At 43.2% G+C, this 22,821-nt stretch overlaps 1 protein-coding gene across 15 annotated transcripts in view; it reads left to right on the top strand.

The window, feature by feature from the left end:
* MBNL2 (muscleblind like splicing regulator 2) overlaps window positions 1-22,821 on the top strand; it is a 146,447-nt gene that overhangs the window by 66,843 nt on the left and 56,783 nt on the right. For 13 of the 15 annotated variants that reach the window (XM_066580504.1, XM_066580496.1, XM_066580487.1 and 10 more), the window contains exon 2: window positions 7,464-8,262. In XM_066580504.1, coding sequence (XP_066436601.1) covers window positions 8,089-8,262 — 174 coding nt within the window. In that variant the 5' untranslated portion in view covers window positions 7,464-8,088. Of the gene's footprint in view, window positions 1-7,304; window positions 7,380-7,463; window positions 8,263-22,821 lie in introns of those variants that run through there. The other 2 variants (XM_066580395.1, XM_066580385.1) reach the window with 2 other exon arrangements.

Below are 22,821 nucleotides of genomic sequence, written 5' to 3'. Positions count from 1 at the left end.
GACGGGCAGTTGGATCCGTAGCTGATTTTGAGTCAAAATCCGCAGCATTCCCGCTGCATGTTAACGTATCTAAAGGCTATATTCTCACGGCGGAAGGCATGTCAAATTTTTTCACGTTGGTTCCGCACTTGCAGTCACAGCGCATCATCCGTAGTCGATTTTAGCCCATTTCAAAGAGAAAAATCTGAATGTTTCCAGCAAGAAAAACCAAGTAATCTTGTAGATATGATAGCTTTTAATGGGTAACAAAATGCATGAAATCAACCTCCTTTTCTAGTCGATGGTTTTCTCCCTTTCTTCCAAAGGTGCCTGAAAGAGCAGACTGCAGCACAATTGTAGCTCCATAATGTGGAGTCATTGGGCCTGTGCCTCGTACAGACCCCGTGCTGCCATGTGCGGGAGCCTAAGGGAGGTGGTTTGTGAGAACCAACACAGTACAAGGCGTGTGATGCCACAGGCACATAATGCTGCTGAGACGTGTCATACTCTCAGCAAGTATTTATTAACTCCTCGGCTCCACCTATTTACTTCTTTTGCATCTTTAAATACAGTTTTCTAGAAGAGGAATTAGAACCTAGAGATCTCCGATATTCCATCACTGTAACAATGAGGAATTACACGTAAACTCCCCCTCCATCATGGTCTCTCATTATTTTCCAGTTCTGTATGGGTTGACAGTACAAGTATGTAACTTTACTAAGCTTAGTTTGTTGCTTTGTCATTCGGCCCATTACATTCCACAGCCGAAACTCCTCAACAATTCTGCTACTTACCTTACCCTAAAGCCAGCTTCACAAGGGCGTCAAGATTGTGCAAGACACATGAGAGATGTTTTCCTGCGTGGCACCATGATGCGATGCTATGTGGGAAACAAATTGCGACATGTTCAATCTTGTGCATGCTCTTATATCGCACCACCCATTGTTTTCAATGGGACCGGTGGCAGCATCGCGCCATATGCTTGGTGCATGCGATGCGAGAACTTCCATTGAAAACAACGGGAGAAACTCCACGAACCTTTGCCGCGGCTGACAGCCCCGCCGGAGGATCCCTGCGTCCCTCAAGTCATGCGAGGCTGTTTTCAAATGAAATCCTTAAGGAATTCACATGATGGGGGCGGAATTCACAGCCCCCATAGCACGCTCGCCCATGTGGAGTTAGCGGGAGGGCGGCTTCAGATGAGCGTATGTGCAAATACACCTGCCTCAGCGCAATGTATTTGCACAGTAAACTAGATTTAAAAGGCTAGGGTCCAGATGTGTTCTTTTTCCCACAATTTAGCACAGTGTATTGCACATCCCTTTGCGATTTTTGTGCACTCACCATACACTTCCAGGGGACCTTTGCTGCACAAATACGAAGAAAGGTAGGGCAGGACCGATATTTTTTTTCTCATGCGCGTGCAAAAAAGGAAATGAGAACAAACTGATTAAAATCAATGGGTTCTAGTTTCTGTGTTTTCCGTGCGCAAATACATCTGTGTAAAGCCGCCGTAAGTTTCTGCATTTTTATTGCACTATGGGTGGCTTTCAGATGTTTTCTATAGAGGAAAGCATTTATCCCTCTCCAACATACATTCCTTATGTAAAAGAAGAAGAAGAATTAGGCGGAGTACAGAAATGTTCACTTGTCTTTTTTTGCCAGTGAGTTGGGAGAGAGGAGCGGCAGGTCTTCCGAAAACAAGAAGACAGTTTCTTAGGATGTAGAGTTGATGTTTTTCTTAGCTGGACATACTTTTCTTAGGAAGTGTGTGTTTATGTAGAATGCACTCAGCTATGATAACACAAGTTACTCCCTATGTTCACATCTCAATGTGTTTCTCCTTTGACACGGGGCCTCATCCGTTAGAACTATTGTAAGGCAGTACCAACATTCTCTGCGTTGTTTTCTATCTATCAGATTACTTTTTTTCATTTTCCCTCCCTCCTGCAGAAACAATCTGATATAAGGCTGACACTTTTTTCAGATCAGTTTTTTTTTTTTATATTCATGAGGGCCAGTATAGATCCAATCCGAATTACCGTTATCCCTAATGTACACGTCAGTACAAATAAATACCATAATTTAAGCCACTTGGTTTGTGTATATTAATCTGGAGGGTCATGTACATCAACACAATAGATGAAGTTGTGTTTGTCATTTTTTGGCACATTTTTACATATACGAATAGTATTTTGGTTGTACAAGAATTAATTTCTAAGCAGTGACATTGCGGAAAGGTCACGGATTCAGCATCATCGCTAGTCGATGACCCAGGAAAAGTAGGGGGTTTAAAAAAAAAATGTGTACTGTACATGTTCGTTGGCGAGCCGTGTGGACCATCCACAGTGCAGAGAAGATAAAAGAAAAGGCAGGTATGCGCGGATGCTGGGCACAGGTTTGATTCCGCATGTGGAATCCAACCCGCCTGTATGCAGTCAGCCTTAGACGGTTGCCCCTGTGCACCACATGGCGTTTGGAATATATTGTAAGCTAAAATCTCTACTTTATGCAATGCATAATGCAGAAAATGTAACAAATGTAATGTCACCTTAGATCCATTAGATACACTTGTGGTAAAGCATACAAAAATGGCGTAACATATTTGCACTGACATAAAATTATTACATGTGGAACATCTTTTGAGTACAATGGGTACAAAATGTCACTTTGTAATTAAAAATACACTCAAGAAGTTGTCTTGTTGCTAAGGAACAAAAGAGAGAATTTTTACGGAGTTACTAAACGTTTTACACCAGACTTGTGGCAGTTCTCCTTGGATTATATTTTTATGTAGAATTGCCCTAAATGCTGTTTTTTTATCCCTGAAAAGTACAGTACATGGCTGCAGAACCGACATCTCTTTTAGGCTTTTACTTGTTTACTTGGACTCTGCTAAATAGTTCTCCATGTATGGCTAGGTGCCTCAGCTGCAGGGAGAGAATAACTCATCGTAGTCATAGAAAGTTGGCAGAAACCATTGTCTCACACTTCATAAACACAAATCACAAGTAACACCAAGCGCTTCCTCCATTCCTATTTTATTTCTGTTTCATGGTAACTAAAGCTACAAAGTTTTCTCTAAATAAAAAGAGCGTGTTTATGTATGTGCGCTATAAGGTTTAGTAGTTATACTTAGCAGCTTTTCTCAGTCAGCTAATAATGTAATCTGCTTTATACATTGAAACTGACATTTTGCAATAAATGGACTCTTCCTGGTCTGAAAATTTGCAATGAATATGCGCCATTCATATCTGAGATGAAAAGAAAATTAAAGGGACTCTTAAGCAGCTATTCCCCCAATATATATATATATATATATATATATATATATATATATATATATATATATATATATATATATGTGTGTGTGTGTATACATATATATATATATATATATATATATATATATATGTGTGTGTATATATATATATATGTATATATATGTGTGTATATATATATATATATATATATATATATGTATATATATGGCTAGTGTTACCTTGGTCAGTTATTTCTATTTGAAACTCCTGGTCTTTTTTTTTCAGATGGTCATGTGATCTCAGTTCTGACCAGCTCAGATCTATTCAGGGTTATGGATTTATTTTCTTGTCAGATTCTCAGCCTGTGTGATGCAGTTACATGGATCTACCACAGAAACTGCCTAAAAGAGATACAGGCACTTTTATAACAGTTACTGATGATGAACACCTAACTCCTGTCACACAGTTATAGTAGAGGAGATCACAGCTCATTCTCCTGACTATATACTTGTGGACTGTAGCTTATATAGGTAAATACAGAAGGTATTAGTAAACTAACTGTCCTCCCAGCACGCAGAATGGCATAACCTTATCTAATGCTGTGCTGCTGCATCATGGGATTGATTGAAAGTAAAAAAATCTCACTCTTCAATATGATGCCTGATAAGCATCAGACAGGAAGTTGCATTTCATGGAAGTGACAGGGAATACATGGAGGAGACCTGCAGAGTGTGACAGGCAATCAGGTTAGGGGGTAGGGATGGAAAATGTGTATTCGTCAGAGTGGCCCAGTACTGAGGAACTGATGTATCCACAGAATGGCTGCAGGCTGGTTTCATGAGTTTATGAGTAAGTCCAGATGTAGGTTAGTAGAGATTTTCCGCAGTAGATTTTGCACTGGGATGAAATCTGTGAGGAAATACTACTGTGCGACATGCAAGGTTTGTTGTGGTTTTTCCATATATTTCACTCTTTGCATTGTACAGTTTTGCGCCTGCATTGCAGTCACAAATCCAGGCCTGACTATGGCTCTACTGACCCGGACTAATAGCATGCCAGATCCCTGTTGTTGTTAGTTTGGCTCAGCAAACCCGCAATAGGGCCAGGATTTGTTGCCATCATACAGTAGAAAAAATGTGCCCATGGTATGTATGCCTGTGTGAAATCGGCCTTAGAGTCAGTAGCATTTAAAAAAGAAATTAGAAAAAGCCATCGGTTATGAATGTTTTTTAAGGCTTTTTTTTACATGTATTTGTAGTACCAAGTTGTTCTTAAAGGGGTTGTCCCGCGGCAGCAAGTGGGTCTATACACTTCTGTATGGCCATATTAATGCACTTTGTAATGTACATTGTGCATTAATTATGAGCCATACAGAAGTTATCAAAAGTTTTATACTTACCTGCTCCGTTGCTGGCGTCCTCGTCTCCATGGTGCCGACTAATTTTCGGCCTCCGATGGCCAAATTAGCCGCGCTTGCGCAGTCCGGGTCTTCTGCTGTCTTCAATGGGGCCGCTCGTGCAGAATGCCGGCTCCGTGTAGCTCCGCCCCGTCACGTGCCGATTCCAGCCAATCAGGAGGCTGGAATCGGCAATGGACCGCACAGAAGAGCTGCGGTCCACGGAGGGAGCAGACCCCGGCGGCCATCTTCAGCAGGTGAGTATGAAGACGCCGGACCGCCGGGATTCAGGTAAGCACTCTCCGGTTTGTTTTTTTAACCCCTACATCGGGGTTGTCTCGCGCCGAACGGGGGGGGGGGGGTTAAAAAAAAAAAAACCCGTTTCGGCGCGGGACAACCCCTTTAAGGTGTTTTTGAAGTCCTATTGAAAAGCCTATAAAGAAAATGCCTTAAAAATTCCACACATTCAACCTGCTGCACTTTGGACAAAAGGCTACACAACCTAAAGACAGCTCTATAGCACCAAAACCAAACACATAAATGCAATTTATGGAGATATTATCCATATTTTTAATAGACTCTCAGAAAAAATCTGGATGCCGCAGCTGAGGAGCCGTATACAGGGGCCCAGTGAGTGTCATGTGGCTCCCAAGCCACCGGTTAAGGAAGAATGGCTTTTTGGTAAAGGCCAATCTGCTATTAAAGCAGGTATCATTCTCGAAACGCAGAAGCAGACTGACACAACCTTGGGCCTCTGATGACATCATCGTTCCTAGGATAGAGATGTCAAATAATCGGAGACACTCAGTAGATGGACTGGATAAGCATTAAAAGCCATCAGACATGTGGAACAGTATATCAGGAGTCTACGGCCGGGCTCACATAAGCGGGTTGGATTCCGCATGTGGATTTACACAGTGGAAGACCTGAGATCATTCGCAGAAAGTAATTGAGAATGATCGTTGATGTGGGCGTTTTTCCGCACGGATGTGCGCTATGCACGGCATATTGTTCGCACGGATGAATAATCTCTCTTTCAGATGGTTTTTCCTTTGCAGTTGCGAGCTTTTCCATCGCTCATGCGCAGGCTGTCCGCGCGGAATCCACGCTAAAATAGAGCATGCTGTGATTTTTCTTTCACTTATGGAATACGCAATTCATACTCGTGAGTGTGAATGAAAATGTGAAAATACATGCCTTTCAATGCCAACGTTTTCGCGAATCTTCCATATGGACGGCGATCTCGAATTCTGCAATTCAGATTAATTCGTGTGAGACCCCCCTACCTCTGGGGTGTCAAGCTGTTCTCCTCTGCTTCATCACCATACCGCACAATCAGCTCCGTAAAAATTATTACATAAGGGAAAAAGAAGTTATTAGTGTATGTATGTAAAGGGGGATCTGCTTTGGGCACTCACTGCATGTTAGATTAGTCCATTAGCAATAAGCAAGTAGAGTATATGGAAATGGACAGCCCCTTGAAATGTCTCCATGTCCTATGAGAAAATTAGTTATTTCATGTTGTATTATATTTAACTTGCAGCCCAGTGTTAACTATGTTGCTGCAAGAGGCTACAGATTATTAAATAGGATATCTGAGGTGTGCTGAAAAATGTCTTCCTCCATACTCCCATTTTATCTGGAATATCTTCAGATCTGGTAGAAGTTACTGTTCATGTATTTTAATAAGTTCTTAGGGCCCTTTTACACGGGTTGAGAATCTCATGATTCTCATTTGCCCGAGCGGACGAGCTGGTGACATCATCACTAACCCATCCGCGCTCTGGACGCCTGTCTAAACTACAGTCCTACGTGAAGCATTGAACAAGTTTAAACTGCCCGACAAGTGAACAAGCCGCTGCTGTTTTTATGCCGGCTGACACTGAACACCAAGCGAGAACCTCCCAATTCTTGTTAGTCATTGAGTCATTTGCCCGCATTTAAACTGAACACGCATTGCTTAGTTTTGCTCGTTTGAACTAATCGTTCTGTCTAAATGGGGCTTTAGGGCTTATTCAGACATGCATATATCGGCTGGGTTTTCATGCCCGGCTGATATACGGTGTCCCTCTCTGCAGGGGGAGGAGGCGGGATGGGAGCAGTGCACTGACCTCCCGCCCCGTCTCTGCCCCTCACCACTATTTGCAATGGGACGGGGCGTAGCTAAGTTTCCATTGCAAACAGTGACGAGGGGCGGAGAGGGACAGCGTATATCGGCCGGGTCTGAATAAGCCCTCAGTGTGACTTAGTGGGCGTGTAAGGATTGCTAAATGTCAAGAACCGTAGCATATTTTATTATCCATCACTTCTAGCTTCCTTGCTCCTTACATGCTTGACTGTGAAAATAGTCTTTTCTGCCCGGACTACTTCATCTTGGCTAATGTAAAGCAAGGAATATTGGCAAGCACAACAGTTCTTATGTACAGAAAATATAATCTCTAGGACTAAAATCTGCTATTAATTGGAAATGGGAGTCTTAATAAATTGGTTAGGAGGCTAAGCACATTAGAGTGAATTGTTTTCGAAGTGGCTTGTCTAATTATTGTGTCTGTAACATTCATCCATTTCTGAGTCACTCCCATGTGCTGGATGGATGCCTAGAATATTACAGCAATATGTGCTCCAATTGGTTCTTCTGCTGTCATGCAGATCTTCTGCGGGAAGGCTGACGGGTTTTTTTATGATCAGAACAGAGGCTTGTATTATGCACTTGGTTTATGTGACACTTCCTCTTAGGATAGGTGGGGTTAGTCTACGATCAGCGTTTTCTCCTAGCCCGCCTTTTTGTCTTTACTAACCTTGTATATGCACTCTTTGTCTTTTAGGTCTTCTGCTTATTTGGAAAGTGCCTTTTTCCAAAGTCACTTCTGCCAGTAAGTGCTACAGCGGACTCCCGTTCAATGCCAAACACCCAAGAGCCTGCCCTGTAGTTTTATCTGAAGTTACCTTGTATGTCTACTGTGTTATTGCCAATGACTCATCGAGAAATGGACTAAATATCTGCTGCACACGGGAACATAGGCTCCGTCCTGTCAAGACTTGGGATTCCCTAAAAAGGCCAATCTTCGGTTTCATCTTAGCTAAACTTTTACTGAAGGGAGGATTCCTATTCCATACAGAACCACCAAGACTGGAAGTACTTTATGGAAAGCAGCTATCAACTGAGCCGTAATCCCACCCTGACGTTTCCATCTGTAGAGGTCTCAGAGTATGTTGTCTTCTCAGCCAAATTTGTTGAAGTAGTGCGACTTGATTGATGACTGACTCAATGCTGATTAATTGGCTTTTCTCATGCAGCTTTGCGTTTTTGGACTCCATTCAGCAGTTCAGGCCATCTAGAGCAATTATATTGTTCTTCTACTAAAGCTTGCTGAGGATAGTTCAAGGCTCCAGCTGACTTCAGCTTGAAAGTCACCAGACAGACTTCAGCTTCCCTTCCGTTTCTCCAGCATGGCTTTGAATGTAGCTCCGGTAAGAGACACTAAATGGCTGACCCTCGAAGTGTGCAGGCAGTTCCAGAGGGGGACGTGTTCAAGATCCGATGAGGAATGCAAATTTGCACATCCACCTAAAAGTTGTCAGGTTGAAAATGGACGTGTTATAGCCTGCTTCGATTCCCTAAAGGTAAGGGAGTATTTCATGCTTGTAGTAAAGTTAATTATACTTTGTATAAGGAAAGGTTGGGAACTACATTGCCACGATTGGTACAGCTCACATTGAATGGGGAAGATTTGCTGATGGCACAAGTTGCACCAGAAAGCTGTCTTACATACATTGAACTACATTTGTCATGTGTTTTAGACACTTTTACACACTTCTTTTTTTTCTTGTGTCCGAAAAGGGGCATGACTTAAAGGGGTTGTCCCGCGAAACAAAGTTGGGGTATACACTTCTGTATGGCCATATTAATGCACTTTGTAATATACATCGTGCATTAATTATGAGCCATACAGAAGTTATTCACTTACCTGTTCCGTTGCTGGCGTCCCCGTCTCCATGGTGCCGTCTAATCTTCAGCGTCTAATCGCCCGATTAGACGCGCTTGCGCAGTCCGGTCTTCTCCCTTCTGAATGGGGCCGCTCGTGCCAGAGAGCGGCTCCTCGTAGCTCCGCCCCGTCACGTGTGCCGATTCCAGCCAATCAGGAGGCTGGAATCGGCAATGGACCGCACAGAAGACCTGCGGTCCACCGAGGGTGAAGATCCCGGCGGCCATCTTCACAAGGTAAGTAAGAAGTCACCGGAGCGCGGGGATTCGGGTAAGTACTACCCGTTTGTTTTTTTTTATCCCTGCATCGGGTTTGTCTCGCGCCGAACGGGGGGGCTATTGAAAAAAAAAAAAAACCGTTTCGGCGCGGGACAACCCCTTTAACAATAAGAGGGCGCAGGGCCTAATTACAATATTGGGTGCCAAAAGTTTTGCACAAAAACTGGCATACACTAAGCTAATAGATGGTACAAAGTTAAACAGAAGTGTCTAACATATGCCAGCATGAGCCACTGTGATAAAACTGGCACTATTTAAGACTCTTAGGCTAGTTTTGCACTATTAGACAATATTAGTACATCTGCCCCAAAGTGGTTGTGTGAGGGAAATCAGTCTACAGATTTTCTTGAAGATCATTAAGGGTTTTGTCCGAGTTGTAGGATCTCAGTACAACCCCTTTCCCATGCAGTAACATCCGAAATAGTAATATACTCATCTCTCTCCTTTCTCTTGCTGTGTCCCAGGCCAGTGCTCAGTCCCCCGCTTTGGTTTACAGCTGCAGTCCCATTTAGTTTAGGGGACGTCCCATGTGCTGCAGCCAATAGCAGAGCCCAGCAATCAATTGGACAACCTTTTTGATGTCTGCACAGAACTTTCGCTGGTGAAATGCATTCTGGGAATGTGCATCTGTAAGTTAGGCACTGCTTAGTTCTCTGACAAATGAAACTGCGCACTGCATTATGGGAGATGAGCTAAGATACATCTGTCTACTAACTTGTTGACTGTTTCCAATAGCAACCTGAAGAATTTTGAATGCAGCGTCTCGGCTATAAAATGGATTAGAACTCTATATCAATACAATGTAAGCAGCGCATATTTGATGCAGAGACAACTAAAATAGTCTTAAAAGATGGACAAATGCCTTAAGTACTGATATCTTGTGTTTTATGGAGGACAGACTGTGTGGAATTGGTTTGACACAGCCAGTAGTATAGTAAAACTACATTTGGGTCAGTATGGAAGAAGCAGAGTCACCTCTCATGTTTGTGATACATAATAGTACATTGTATTGTATGTTATTGCCTAAAATCAAAGCTGCTTTCACACCTGTGTTAGCGGCCGCTCAGGGTTTCTGTCTCTCTGCACCGTTTTTGGAAAAACTGTAATAAATTTGATCCATTTTTCCCCAATTGATTTCAATGGGGTTTCAGAAAAACGGAAAGGCTTTTTCTCACCTCTATTCCATTGGGTTTCCCTTTTTTTGGACAGAAAAATAGCGCAATCTGTAGCGTTATTTTCCATCCAGAAAAATGGAAACCTGGCGGAATGGAAGCATAAGGAAGTCTTTCCACTTGCTTTCTGTTTTTGTGAAACCACATTAAAATCAATTGGGGAAAAATGGATCAGATTTATTTCAGTTCCTCCAAAAACGGAGCAGAGAGATGGAAACCCTGAACTGACCCTGATGTGGGTACGAAAGTAGCCTTAGGCCACACCAGAATCCGTCTCTGTGCACGGCCGGTGACCCCTGCGAACCTGTCATTCTTCTTTTCTTCTGAGCTTTGGATGTGCCGGCCGCAGTACAGATATACCTGTGCCGTCACTAGGCAATGACACAAGTCCCGCGACCTTTCTGCAATGATGATTGCAGAAGGGCCGCGGGACGGACAGCTTCCATTGATTTCAATGGAAGTCAACTGTGCGCAGCCCACACAAAAATAGAGCAGCGATTTTTTTTTTCCCCTCGTGGGCAGGAAAAAGGGCTTTTCAATAGCATGCTATGGAAGGTTTTTGCTGCAGAACGCGGTGGCGAACACCGACCTCGGATACCCCAATGCAAATACAGCCGTGTGCAGGGGGCCTTATACTCTACAAAGTAGTTGTCTTGTCCTTGGCTCTATTCTGACCCCATAAACAGCCAGTCAGATAATGCTGCCTTTCTTTGCAAGCTCAGTAAGCTTCTGTTAGCTCTTCTGTAACTTCCTACGTGCCCTAATTGTTATCCTGGAATGTGTAATATAACATATCTGTGTGGAAGATATTCGAAGACCATACCACTCCCTAATGTGCCCAGACAAGCCCATGTCTCCGCACTGCCGTGCCCCACCGTTTCCTGCATCTGAGGAGCAGGGTTAATTATGCCTGTCGATCTGAGCAGGTAGAACTAATGCCATTACCCCAGAAGTCCCCACAATATGGAACTTGCCCAGAGACTATTTGCTTTGCCGCTGTTGACATTGCAGAAGTACAGGCTAGTTTGCCTTGGCTTCTCCTTATCATCCAGTATGTGGTTCCTGGGAGAAGACGAGCAGCTGCTAGAGGTGCTGTGACCATTAGCGGTAACATAATAAGGGGTAATCATGGACTTGTCTGCAGGCAGCTTTACATGCCATGACATTTCCAATGATTAGGAGTAATCGGCTATGAAAAGGCTGCGGTCAGCAGCACAGCCGCCAGATGTTACCTGTCAATGAGAGGGAGTTTTTGGATTCCCATTCTCACACATTTGTAGTGATTGCAATGTTAAAATGATCACAGCACTTTCCAAAAACCTGCGCTCATGTGGTAGCCAGTGAAATATTTGTCAAAAGTAGAAATCACTTTATTTACCTAAAATTATCTTTTTATGCTGCAAAATTCAGGCTGGCTTCACACGGGATGGGTATGCCGCGGAAATTCTGTGCGGAATGTCTGTGTGACAAATCCGCCTCTGGCTCCTAATTCCAGGATTAGCCAGCCATGTGGATGAGATTTTGCAAAAATCTCGTCCACACAGGGCGGCAAATCCGTTGCGGCAAAGCCGGGCATAATCAGCGCTGTGGCGTGGAATTGACAGCCGCAGCATGTCAGTTCTTTTTTTTTCCCATTGCGGCCTCTCTCCTCTCTATGGGGAGAGAAAGCTGCAATGGAATGTTGGCGACTAAACAGCTCCAAAACCCGCGGCGAAATGACGCGGGTTTTAAAGCTGCAAACCTCCTGCGGAAATCCCCCAGCTTTTCGGTGCGGCTAAGCCGCGGGATTTTCCTCCTGTGGGAACCCGGCCTTAAGGTGTTGGCCACATAGGGGTCTTGTGAAATCCGTTTCTAGTAACATAGAAAACATGACGGAGGACAGCGAGTGAGGGAAGGGATGACTCATGCTGCCCATAGAAGTCTATAGAGAGGTAAGGGGAGCTGGTGGGAAACTGAAGCAGAGAAACTCACACAGAGAGGGGGCTTCAGATTTTGGTAAGTGTTTTTTTTACTCTTGGTGCTGTGTTAACATTTTTACTAAGTACTGCTCTATAATGCCCCCTATACTGCTGTTTCTCTGTATATTGAAGGGCCACTACAGTGATAATACTTTTTTCCGTCACTGCACCGCTCACCCGATTGTTTGTTACACTCTGGACATCTCCTATGTATATTGCACTGATTTCTATGCAGGGCAGCCTCCTGTCTGATATATATCAGACACCATCTTGATTTTTAGGTTTCTCCTATCTTTCTCTTTGCTCTGCTAGCAATCCCATGATTCATCAGTACAACATCACATGACCAGCTACAGCCAGTACCTTCTCTGCTTACTGGGATGTATGATTATCATTACACTCTATATTCTCCTAAATAAGCTAAAGACCTGAAGTATACAGTCATAGAGGATGAACTGTCATCTTCTTCATTATAACTGTGTGACAGGAGCATCTAATCATTAGTAGTAACTATGATAGGAGTTTCTATCCTCCCTGTGAAGAACTTGTGTGATACAGCCCATACAGATTCATGAAATAGTGACTTCTGGAGAGAACCTAAACACAAGTAATTCCCAAGTGATCGCAGTGAGATCACATCACCCACCTGAAGAAATGGAGCTAATACTAGCTAGCTTCTATATGCTGGGGGGCTAGTTACATAATAAATGACATTTTTTTACTACTATAGGGTGGATTCAGACGACCGTATATCGGCTCGGTTTTCAGCCGATATATGGTGTCCTCATCTGCAGGAAAGGGAGGGTGGAAGAGCCAGGAGCAGGAACTGAGCTCCCGCCCCTCTCTGCCTCCTCTCCGCCCCTCTGCACTATTTGCAATGAAAGGAGGCGGGACAGGGGTGGGGCTAAATTTTGCGAATTAGCCCCTCCCCGCCTCTCCTCATTGTAAATAGTGCAGAGGGGCGGAGAGGGGGCGGGAGCTCAGAGCACTGCTCCCGACTCTTCCAGGCTCACCCCCCTGCAGAGAGAGACGAGTATATCGGCCGGCGTGAAAACCCAGCCGATATACGGTCGTCTGAATCCAGCCTTAAAGATAGTGATAAGGAACAGGATCTCCTCTTCTCTGTATGTATCACAGAAGCTTTTCTACTCCCAGCAGCTGAGAGACCTAGAAAATACAGCCTGCTGATAGGAAACTGCTGAACAATTGCATATACACGTGATATATAGTGCTACTCCACATGTACACACATGATAACTTATTAACAGTGTGGGTACGCTTATAGCATGATCTGCCCTCAGTTCTGCGTCCTTGATGATATAACAATATAGAGCGCAGGTCCTCCTCACGTTCAGGACGCACACAGGGCATTTATTGGATATCGCCAACGCTTTCATCAGGTGACATCACTCAATCAGCTTTAAGCGATGGTACCATAGCCGCTTCTAGCCCTCTCTGGCACAACGCCTGATGGATTTATTTGACAGACATTGAACTATAGGAAATGTAATCTGTGGCTTAGTAGAGAAGATGGAATGTGATTGAAACTGCATCCACAGCTAAATAATAATGTGCTACATGCCCAGCCATGTGCATTATCCTTAGTGGAATAGCTTATCGAAGGTAATGTTAAACCAATACATTTTCAATGGAATTGTTAGAGGGTTTAAAGCATTCTACGTGCATCTGGTACTTCTGTATTAATGCTCTCACTGATGCCATAGTTAGTGCTGCCTTTTCTGTTATGTCTACTATGTTACCTGAGGCAAGATGGGTACAGGATCTCCCCTGTAGATCACATTATTGTAGGTGCTATGCAACGCCAGATTTCCATTAGGTACAAGAGGCATGTGCCTATAGGTGGCCCTGGAAAAATTAGTGCCCGGTGCTCGGGGTTAAGGTTGGATTATAGATGAGTAGTCCGCATATGGCCCAGTTCACATGTTCCTGATTCTGTCAGGATTTATATATATACCTGCATAGGAAAGCTGCAGACTTCCCATGAAGATGCTGTGGATAAGCTTGATTAAATCACAATTGGGCTAATCCACATGTGGAGGGCTAGCCAAGTTTCAGCTTTGGATTTCTGCTGTGGATCACAGCCGATTCGCCTGTGGCACATCCATGCAATGTTAGCATATCCTTCTTTTTATACGATGACTAGCTTACCCATCGCACGTTGCTGCGAAGACAGACAGACAGACATACATTTGTTTTTATATATATATAGATAACAACCAATCACAGCGCAGCTTTCATGTTACCTCAGTGATATAATATATAACAACCAATCGCAGCGCAGCTTACATGTTACCTTAGCTTTATAATATATAACAACCAATGGCAGCGCAGCTTATATGTTACCTTAGCTTTATAATATATAACACCCAATCACAGCACAGCTTTCATGTTACCTCAGCAGTATAAAATATAACAACCAATCACAGCGCAACTTTTATTCTGCCTCAGCAATATAAAAAATAGTAACCAATCACAGCGCAGCATTCATTTTATCTCAGCGGTATAATATATAGCAACCAATCACAGCACAGCTTTCATGTTATCTCAGTAGTATAAGAAGTAGCAACCAATCACAGCACAGCTTTCATGTTGCCTCAGCAGTATAATTTATAGCAACCAATCACAGCACAGCTTTCATGTTGCCTCAGCAGTATAATTTATAGCAACCAATCACAGCACAGCTTTCATGTTACCTCAGCATTCTCAATATCCAGCAATTGTCTTGCGAAACGTTCGGCGGATGCATCATTTTGTAGTTGAACACGCATCCCGTTGCTTGTAATGCCTTTTGCTTTCGTGCTTGAGATGGAAATCAAACGATCTTTGTCTGGGGGCATAACTGTCGACGATGCTCGCACGCGCGCCACCTATGGTAGGATAAATGTACTATGCCAGTAATCTTCCCAGGAGTGTACTTAACAACTTCCCAAAGTTTCATGGTGATTGGATGAATGGTGTAGTAATGCTTAAAGGACAGACAGACAGACATTCATTCATTTATATATATAGATGACATCAGGAAGTGAGAGAATTAGATTCCGTACGTAAAATTTGGACACTAATTCTTTTGCGCTTAGAATTAAATAATCGAGTTGGGACCAATTAGCTTTTCCTATTCATGACATAATCAATGCTCGTGCCAAATTACATCGGGAAGTGAGAGAATTAGATTCCGTACGTAAAATTTGGACGGTAATTTTTTTACACTTAGAATTGAATAATCGAGTTGGGGCCCATTAGCTTTTCCTAATTATGACATAATAATCAATGCTCGTGCCAAATTTCATGTTTCTATGACATCGGGAAGTGAGAGAATTAGGTTCCGTACATAAAATTTTGACGCTAATTCTATTGCGCTTAGAATAGAGTAATCGAGTTGGGACCTATTAACTTTTCCTATTTATGACATAAGCAATGCTCATGCCAAATTTCAAGTTTCTATTACATTAGGAAGTGAGAGAATTACATTCCATACGTAAAATTTGGATGCTAATTCTTTTGCACTTAGAATTGAATATTCGAGTTGGGACCCATTAACTTTTCCTATTTATGACATAATCAATGCTCGTGGCAAATTTCATGTTTCTATGACATCGGGAAGGGAGAGAATTAGTGGCAATGATGGAAATCGAACGATCTACGTGGGGGGGCATAACTGTCGACGACGCACGCGCGCCATTTATCGTAGGATAGATGTACTATGCCAGTAATCTTTCCAGGAGTGTACTCAACAACTTCCCAAAGTTTCATGGTGATCGGATGAATGATGTAGTAATGCATAACGGACAGACAGACACGCAGACAGACACACATACATTCAATTTTATATATATAGATGATAGAGGACAACTTGTTTGCACAGTACTTGGCCTCTGTGGTGACAGCCTGGTTACCCATGGAGTGCACATGTACACATCATAATATTGTCTTTCCTATAAATAGGGGAATTTTTCTCCTATAAGATATATCAACAAGTCTCTTGTGTTCACCTAGACCAGGGGTGTCAAACTTATTTTCACCGAGAGGCACACCATCCTTATGGTTGCCCTCAAAGGGCCGATTGTAATTGTATAGTAAGCGCTCGTTCACATGAGTATACATGTGCAGCAGTGAATAAAACCCATTGATTTCAAGCATACTTTTTCACTTGCTGTGCAATCGCGTGAAAAAATATGCGGCATGACCTATTTTTGTGCATACTACGCACCGCAATAGACTATTGAAGTGTGTGAATAGAGGCAAATATGCAGTGGGTATGGAGGAAACACGCAGATTTACTGCGTATTTGCGCACCATTTCAATGAGCCTGTTGCGTTCTTTTTTTGTGTGTGCAAATACGCAGTTGTGCATATAAAAACTTTGGCGTAAGCGAGTTTTGGTTGCACACATACTCAGCGTATTTTTATGACCGAAATGCGCTTAACGCCCGTATAGTGGCCACAGTAATAGTAATGACCCCCATAGTGGCCATAGTAGTAGTCATTTACCCCCATATTGGCTGCAGTACTAACAGTGCCCCCAGAGTGATCTCAGTAGTAATAACGACCCCTACAGTGGCCCCTGGAGTAATAGGTACCCCAATAGTGGTCCCAGTAGTAACAGTCACCACCATAGTGGCCCCAGTAGTAACAGTGACCCACATAGTGGCCCCTATATTGACCCCAGTACTTACATTGAGGCCCGTAGTAGTCCCAGGTATGCTGCCTGGCCAGAAGGCTCTGGTTGGGCAGCATCCCTACATGCATTCCACTCACATTGCTTGTAGCTCTGGTCCAGCGGTGACAGACGCTGCTGATCCTGTGACCGATGACCTCTCACCTCAGCACAGATAGTGCACTGAGCCGCCAAACCGGAGCTGCTGACGGATGAGTCGAATTCTTGTAAAGCGATTTTCCAGGCAGCACCTGCCGGGATACACCGGGGTTGATGGAAGCACTGCTCTGACCCCTGTGTAGTGGGTAGCACTCTTAATTGCAAGTGCAAGTCTCATTGAAATTAATGGGAGCTGTGCCTGTAATTGCAAGCTGGAGTCCTATTGATTTAATTGAGAGCTGCACCTGCAATTACAAGCACCGGCCACTACGCAGGGGTCAGAGCAGTGCTTTCACCAACCCCTGTGTATCCCAGCACTGCCTGGATAACCCCTGGTTAAGGTCTAATACCTGGCCACTGAGCCACATAAAATCAGGCGGTGGGCTGAATTCGTCCCGCAGGCCTTGTGATTGACATGTGTAACCTAAACTATCAATTTTTGTAAAGTTTCTTAAAAATGCAGTGATGATTAAAGGGGTTGTCAGGGTTAAGGGAAACAGCTGCCTGTAAACAGATAGCAAAGACAGGAGCAAAGGACGAATGGGGGAGTGGGGAGAGGTGAGTAACTGCTAATTTGTTCTATACCATGGGGGGCCTGGTGACAAGGGTTTCCCTTCATTTGGACAACCCCTTTATAGCCTGTTGGCCCTCCTCTTCACTTAGACAGTACTTGGCCCCAGTGGTGTGCCAGCCATGACTGCATGTTTATGTACATCTGCACAAAGGGCAATCCTGCAAGCAAAGGGGATGAATTCCTGGTCGCTGGTGCCTGGTAATCACTGTGCCAGGATTTTGGAATATACAAGGGTGGGGGGACACTCCGTACATCTCCTCAGGCCCCATTATCTACATCAATGAGCAGCATTTTGCCATGTTGTGTAATAATATAGCGCATACAAGTAAGAACTGCACCGCTTGGCACATTACCAAATGCTAAATTGGACACAGACACAGTTGTGGACCATTTCATTATTGAAGCATCTGAATGGCAATCTTCTTCACATGATGATAATAGCTTTCAGTCCCTCCAACCAAGACATCGTATGGGTCATTGCATCCAATAAAGACAGGAGGATGTGGGATGTTGGGATCATCGGATTTCATTTTTCTGAATTTAGGCTGTTCTATACATTTCGTAAGTCAGATTAATTTACAACTGCAGTAATGATAATTCTGCAGGGCTCACAAATCCTCACCTCGGCTCGCTGTGTATCCGGGCCAAGGGAGTCTCGTATTGGAAATTCTGAGTATATACATTTTATAGTCTTTTCTCCAAGAGGAGGAGGGCTGTCTCCAAAGTGTATGAATAACGGGTGCCACTCCACTGACAGACAAGGTAAATATAGTCATTAGACTAATGTCTGGGAAGGTGATTGCTCTGGCCAATTGCATGTTTTAGCCCATACTTCATTGGTACTTTCTGCAAACATATACTTTAATAGAGAAAGTTACAAATATTTTCTGCAGGCGTGGGAACATTTAGGGCACAATGGGAATTATAGGGGTGTTCTATAAAAAAAAATCTGAATATAAAAAATGGAATCTGATGTAGTTTTAATAAAGTTTTTCAATGATAAGTTCACCCCACCATTGAAAGCAATGAGTGTTGACATACCAAAGAGGCATCTGAAGAGCACAATGCTCCTATTGCTCTCAGGAAAGGTGAATGCAGGTCACAGAGGGGATGAATAAACCTCTGCAGTTAAAAGTCAAGAGAAACTGATGGTGCGCAATTCACTACACTATGGACGTCTATGTCTGTTATTCCCACCAACACAACTTCTATCATGTCCGTATGACACAGGCAGTTACACTGTACACTGGGCTAGCAGCAGCATTTTACTTTGTTCTTCTGTTACTTCATAACTATAGAAAAGAGGAACTCTAGATCTTGTGATGGAAACAGATATGCCAAACGGACCCATTGACTTCACTGTTTTGATGGATCTGTGCCGGAGGCTCTGAACAGGATATGTTCAGACGGGGGAATCCTGCAAAAACTTTTCACAGCAAGTTCTGCATCAAAAAAAGTGTCAAAATCCGCAACATTCTGCCGTAGATTTTTGCCGCAGATCTGCATGCGCTTTTTGCCCTGTCAATGGGCAGAATTCGCATGCAGAATTACAACTCGAAGCCCTGTCACTTCTTGACGCGGAAACGTGATTTTCCGTGTTGAAATTCCGCTTGCAAAAAACACAACCAAAAGCCGCAGATTTCGACACAGCCAGTATTCACATGGGAAATATCGCAATGAATTCCGCAGAGATTAATCAGAATGAAGATCATTTGAACATGGACAGCAGCTCTGTGAGCAACCCAGATATACCGCAGTAATGTGCAGAGATATCCAGACCTGTCTTACCAACAGAAACAGCAGCCGTCGTAATCTAAACTTCATCTTTACTTTAAATAATTCATGCAGAAATTCATTAATGTTTAGGAAATTCAGACCCATTCATGTTGACAAAACCGCAGCACATTGGAAGAAATGTAACAAAAAGGCAGAACACGATGTACAGCAAAAGGAATAACATACCAGTGCCAACTTGTAAGCTACTGATTTATTCCACAGACACCAAACAACATTTAATTGGCTGTCAGTTTATTACATAAACCACCTAATAGTACATATAGTCAAACAGTCAAAAACACAGGTACAAAGAAAACGAATCTATGCGCATGAGGATTTTCAGTAGGGCCTGTGGATCTGTAGTCTACACCTCTCAGCATCGTGCAAAGAACTTTGTATCTGTTATGGTATTGGGACACAATGTTTTTGTTTAATATGGTTTGTTATTATAGTATATGAGTTTGTAAACAATTTGTATGACACAGTTTGGTCTATGAGATATTAAACTATTGGGATATAATTAGAGATGACCGAGTATACACGCTAAGGCACGTTACTCGAGCGAGTAGTGCCTTAGCCGAGTATCTCCCCGCTCGTCTCTAAAGATTCGGGGGCCGCTGCAGGTGACAGGTGAGTTACGGCGGGAAGCGGGCGGGTGAGAGGGAGATCTCTCCTCCGTTCCTCCCCGCCGCTTCCTGCCCCCCCGCCGGCCCCCAAATCTTTAGAGACGAGCGGGGAGATACTCGGCTAAGGCACTACTCGCTCCAGTAATGTGCCTTAGCGAGTATACTCGCTCATCTCTAGATATAATATATGCCATATTTGGTGAATTATTGATTCAACACATATGATGAATTTCCTGATTTAACATGCTGACACCCTTTATCTGGTTTCATTTGATTAAAAATGTGATCCATTTCCTGTAGACCTCAGTGGTGAGAACACAGAATGTCCTAACTAAGAATAGCAAGTTTTGCATACATGAAACATTTGTCAGAATTGCCACACAGTAGCTAACAACTAATCTGTGGTCTACAGCCCCCCAAAGTGGATAAACCATCCCTAGCCAATACTGAGGTGAGAATGAAGCCCATGTCATATTTACGTAGGTTGTGAGGTTAGTTTTGTCATGGCATGCTGCACCTTGTATGTGTGCACCGTAATAGGAATGATCGGTGGATCCCACATCCAATAATCCGCATCCTCCTGTGTGCCGTCACGGCTTGTACATTACCCCGTGTTCTAACATTTTTTGTAACAGACTATTGTTTGGAAACCAAATTTTATAAAAAAGAACGTTGTCAGCACCGGTTCCTCTTCCATCTGCGGAGCACGTAATAGGGTGCCTTTAAATGTGACATGATTGCAAGGACCTAACTATTGTGCTATACTCAAGGTGTTGTAAAGAAGCAGAATATCAAATTGAGATCACAAGAAAAATGGGTGAAAAATACGCTTCTGGATTTTAATTAGGAGCATGTAATTCCTGTTTAGTGCAAATTGAAATAATTAGTACATTGACATACTTACAACAGACTAAAATAGCCGCAGCTCGTAGAATAATTAACCTGCAATTGGCTGTTCTGTAGTTTACACCTTGAACATGGTCTCCACCTAATTTAAGGAGATTATTAACTTTTAAATGCATAATTCTGTAAGAAGCTGTCACAGCAAGGCACTTGATTTAGTAATGAAGTAGACCCTATGATATGGAGATGGCACTTACTTTGGCATAACATACAGAAAAAAGTACAGAGATCCAAATTGGCAGCCATTGCCCCTCACCTATGTGGAGCCGAAGCCCGGTAGGGCAGAGAGCAGATGTATATGTGGGTAAGAGATGCATTACTCCCTCATGATCCCGGCACCATTCCTCCCAAGACACCTTTAGCAGCTCATGTAACGTCAAGCGTGGTCTAATGACATAAAACTACATTGCTTTCATTTATTCTATATCTACTATTATTATTATTTGAGCATTGTATGGCTCTTTATGGAAGTGTTTTGTTTTGCTATAACAACTTTAATGAAAACATATGAACTTTTGCCACAGCAGTTGCAGCATAAACTTGTAATTGGACGTCTATTAAGAGTATGACAAGGGTGTTCTATTTGAGATCTCACAAAGGCAGCCCCTTTTAAAGTAGCTGGCCGACCATATACCATCATTTTCTGCAGGTTGCACATACATCAGGCACGGCTGTCAGTCAAGCCCCCTGCTATATACATGCACCCTCGGCCCAGCGGATCATGCACGTGTTTTTTTAACCCATCATGTCAGTTTTACAAAGGTATTTTCTGCAAATGATCCAGTTCTCCGGCCTGTAAAGCCGCCAGACCCCTTACCCATCAGACTTTTCTGGCATACTCAGTGGGAATGTCACAATGTTATAGCTGTTGAACAATTGTTTATCCATCAGTCAGTAGCCCCGAGTTCTTATTAGTGCATGTTCAGCTCAGCCCAGTGTAGAGGAGACTGGGAGTTTGATCTCAGATATGTATTTGTTACTCTAGTATTATAACTTCCGGACACTTTTAAAGGGGTTGTTCTGTCCGACATATATATATATAATTTTTTATTATTATTTTTTTTAAATAGGTTCCCCATTATAGAAAATAACACACTGGCGCATGGTCTTCTGTCCCACCTCTGTACATCAATGATGTAATATTTACAGGCTGCAGCAGTCCATGTACAGAATGTCACAGGCAGCTGCAGCCAATCATAGATGTCATTGATCAGGTTACAGAGGATGAAGCTGCAGTGTGGTAGATGTGGGAAGCTGGCAAAGGTGAGTACATACCTCTATTTTCTCTGATGGCGGGCCTGTTTTTAAGAAAATATGGTGGACAGAACAACCCCTTTAACTTTCTCCATTGGTTCTTGGAAAAAAAGTGTTTTTGTAATTGTGGCTCTGCATTAAAAGTAATTTTCAGGCGTTGTGCAAGTAAGAAAGGTAAGGTTCGTTCACAACTACTTTGGAGTGGGGCTCCGTTTTTCCCATGAAAATGACAGATACTGGACCCCAATATAAAGCCGGCTTCACACGAGCGGGTCGGATTCCGCATGCGGCTACCTCTGGTTTCTGCATTGTGTATGACCGCGGCGGCTCGCTGTCGGTCATGCACAGTACTGATTTTTTTTTTAAATACTTGTATTTCCTGCGCCGTTGATAAGTAATGACGCAGGTACCTGCAGCACATACGCAGTGTTAATTGTGTATGGGCTGCGGGTCAGATGGCCTCTATTGACTTCAATGGAGGCCGTCTGCACGGACTCCGCAGCAAAATAGGGCATGCTGCGATTTTTTTCCCTCCATTTGTGGAATACTCAATTCGTATCCGCAAATATGAGCGGAAAACCAAAAGTCCATGCCTTTTTTAATGCATGCAACTTGCTGGGGACGCAGTTGGAAGCCGGTCGTGTGAAGCCGGCCTAAGTTAGTAAGTTTGTTGGATGCCGCTGCCTCTCGCTTCTGTAAATGTTTACCTCCGTGCAGCCTGCCGTATGAGATTAACGTGTACATACTCTAATATTGTTCACTTTGTTTTATATGTTTCTTGTACATATACTACAAATATTATTTATACTTTGGGGTAAATCTG

This window comes from Eleutherodactylus coqui, chromosome 1 (assembly GCF_035609145.1).
Source record: "Eleutherodactylus coqui strain aEleCoq1 chromosome 1, aEleCoq1.hap1, whole genome shotgun sequence".
Classification (NCBI taxonomy): domain Eukaryota; kingdom Metazoa; phylum Chordata; class Amphibia; order Anura; family Eleutherodactylidae; genus Eleutherodactylus; species Eleutherodactylus coqui.
Note: the sequence above shows the minus strand (reverse complement) of the source record. Positions and strands in the feature narration are given on the sequence as shown.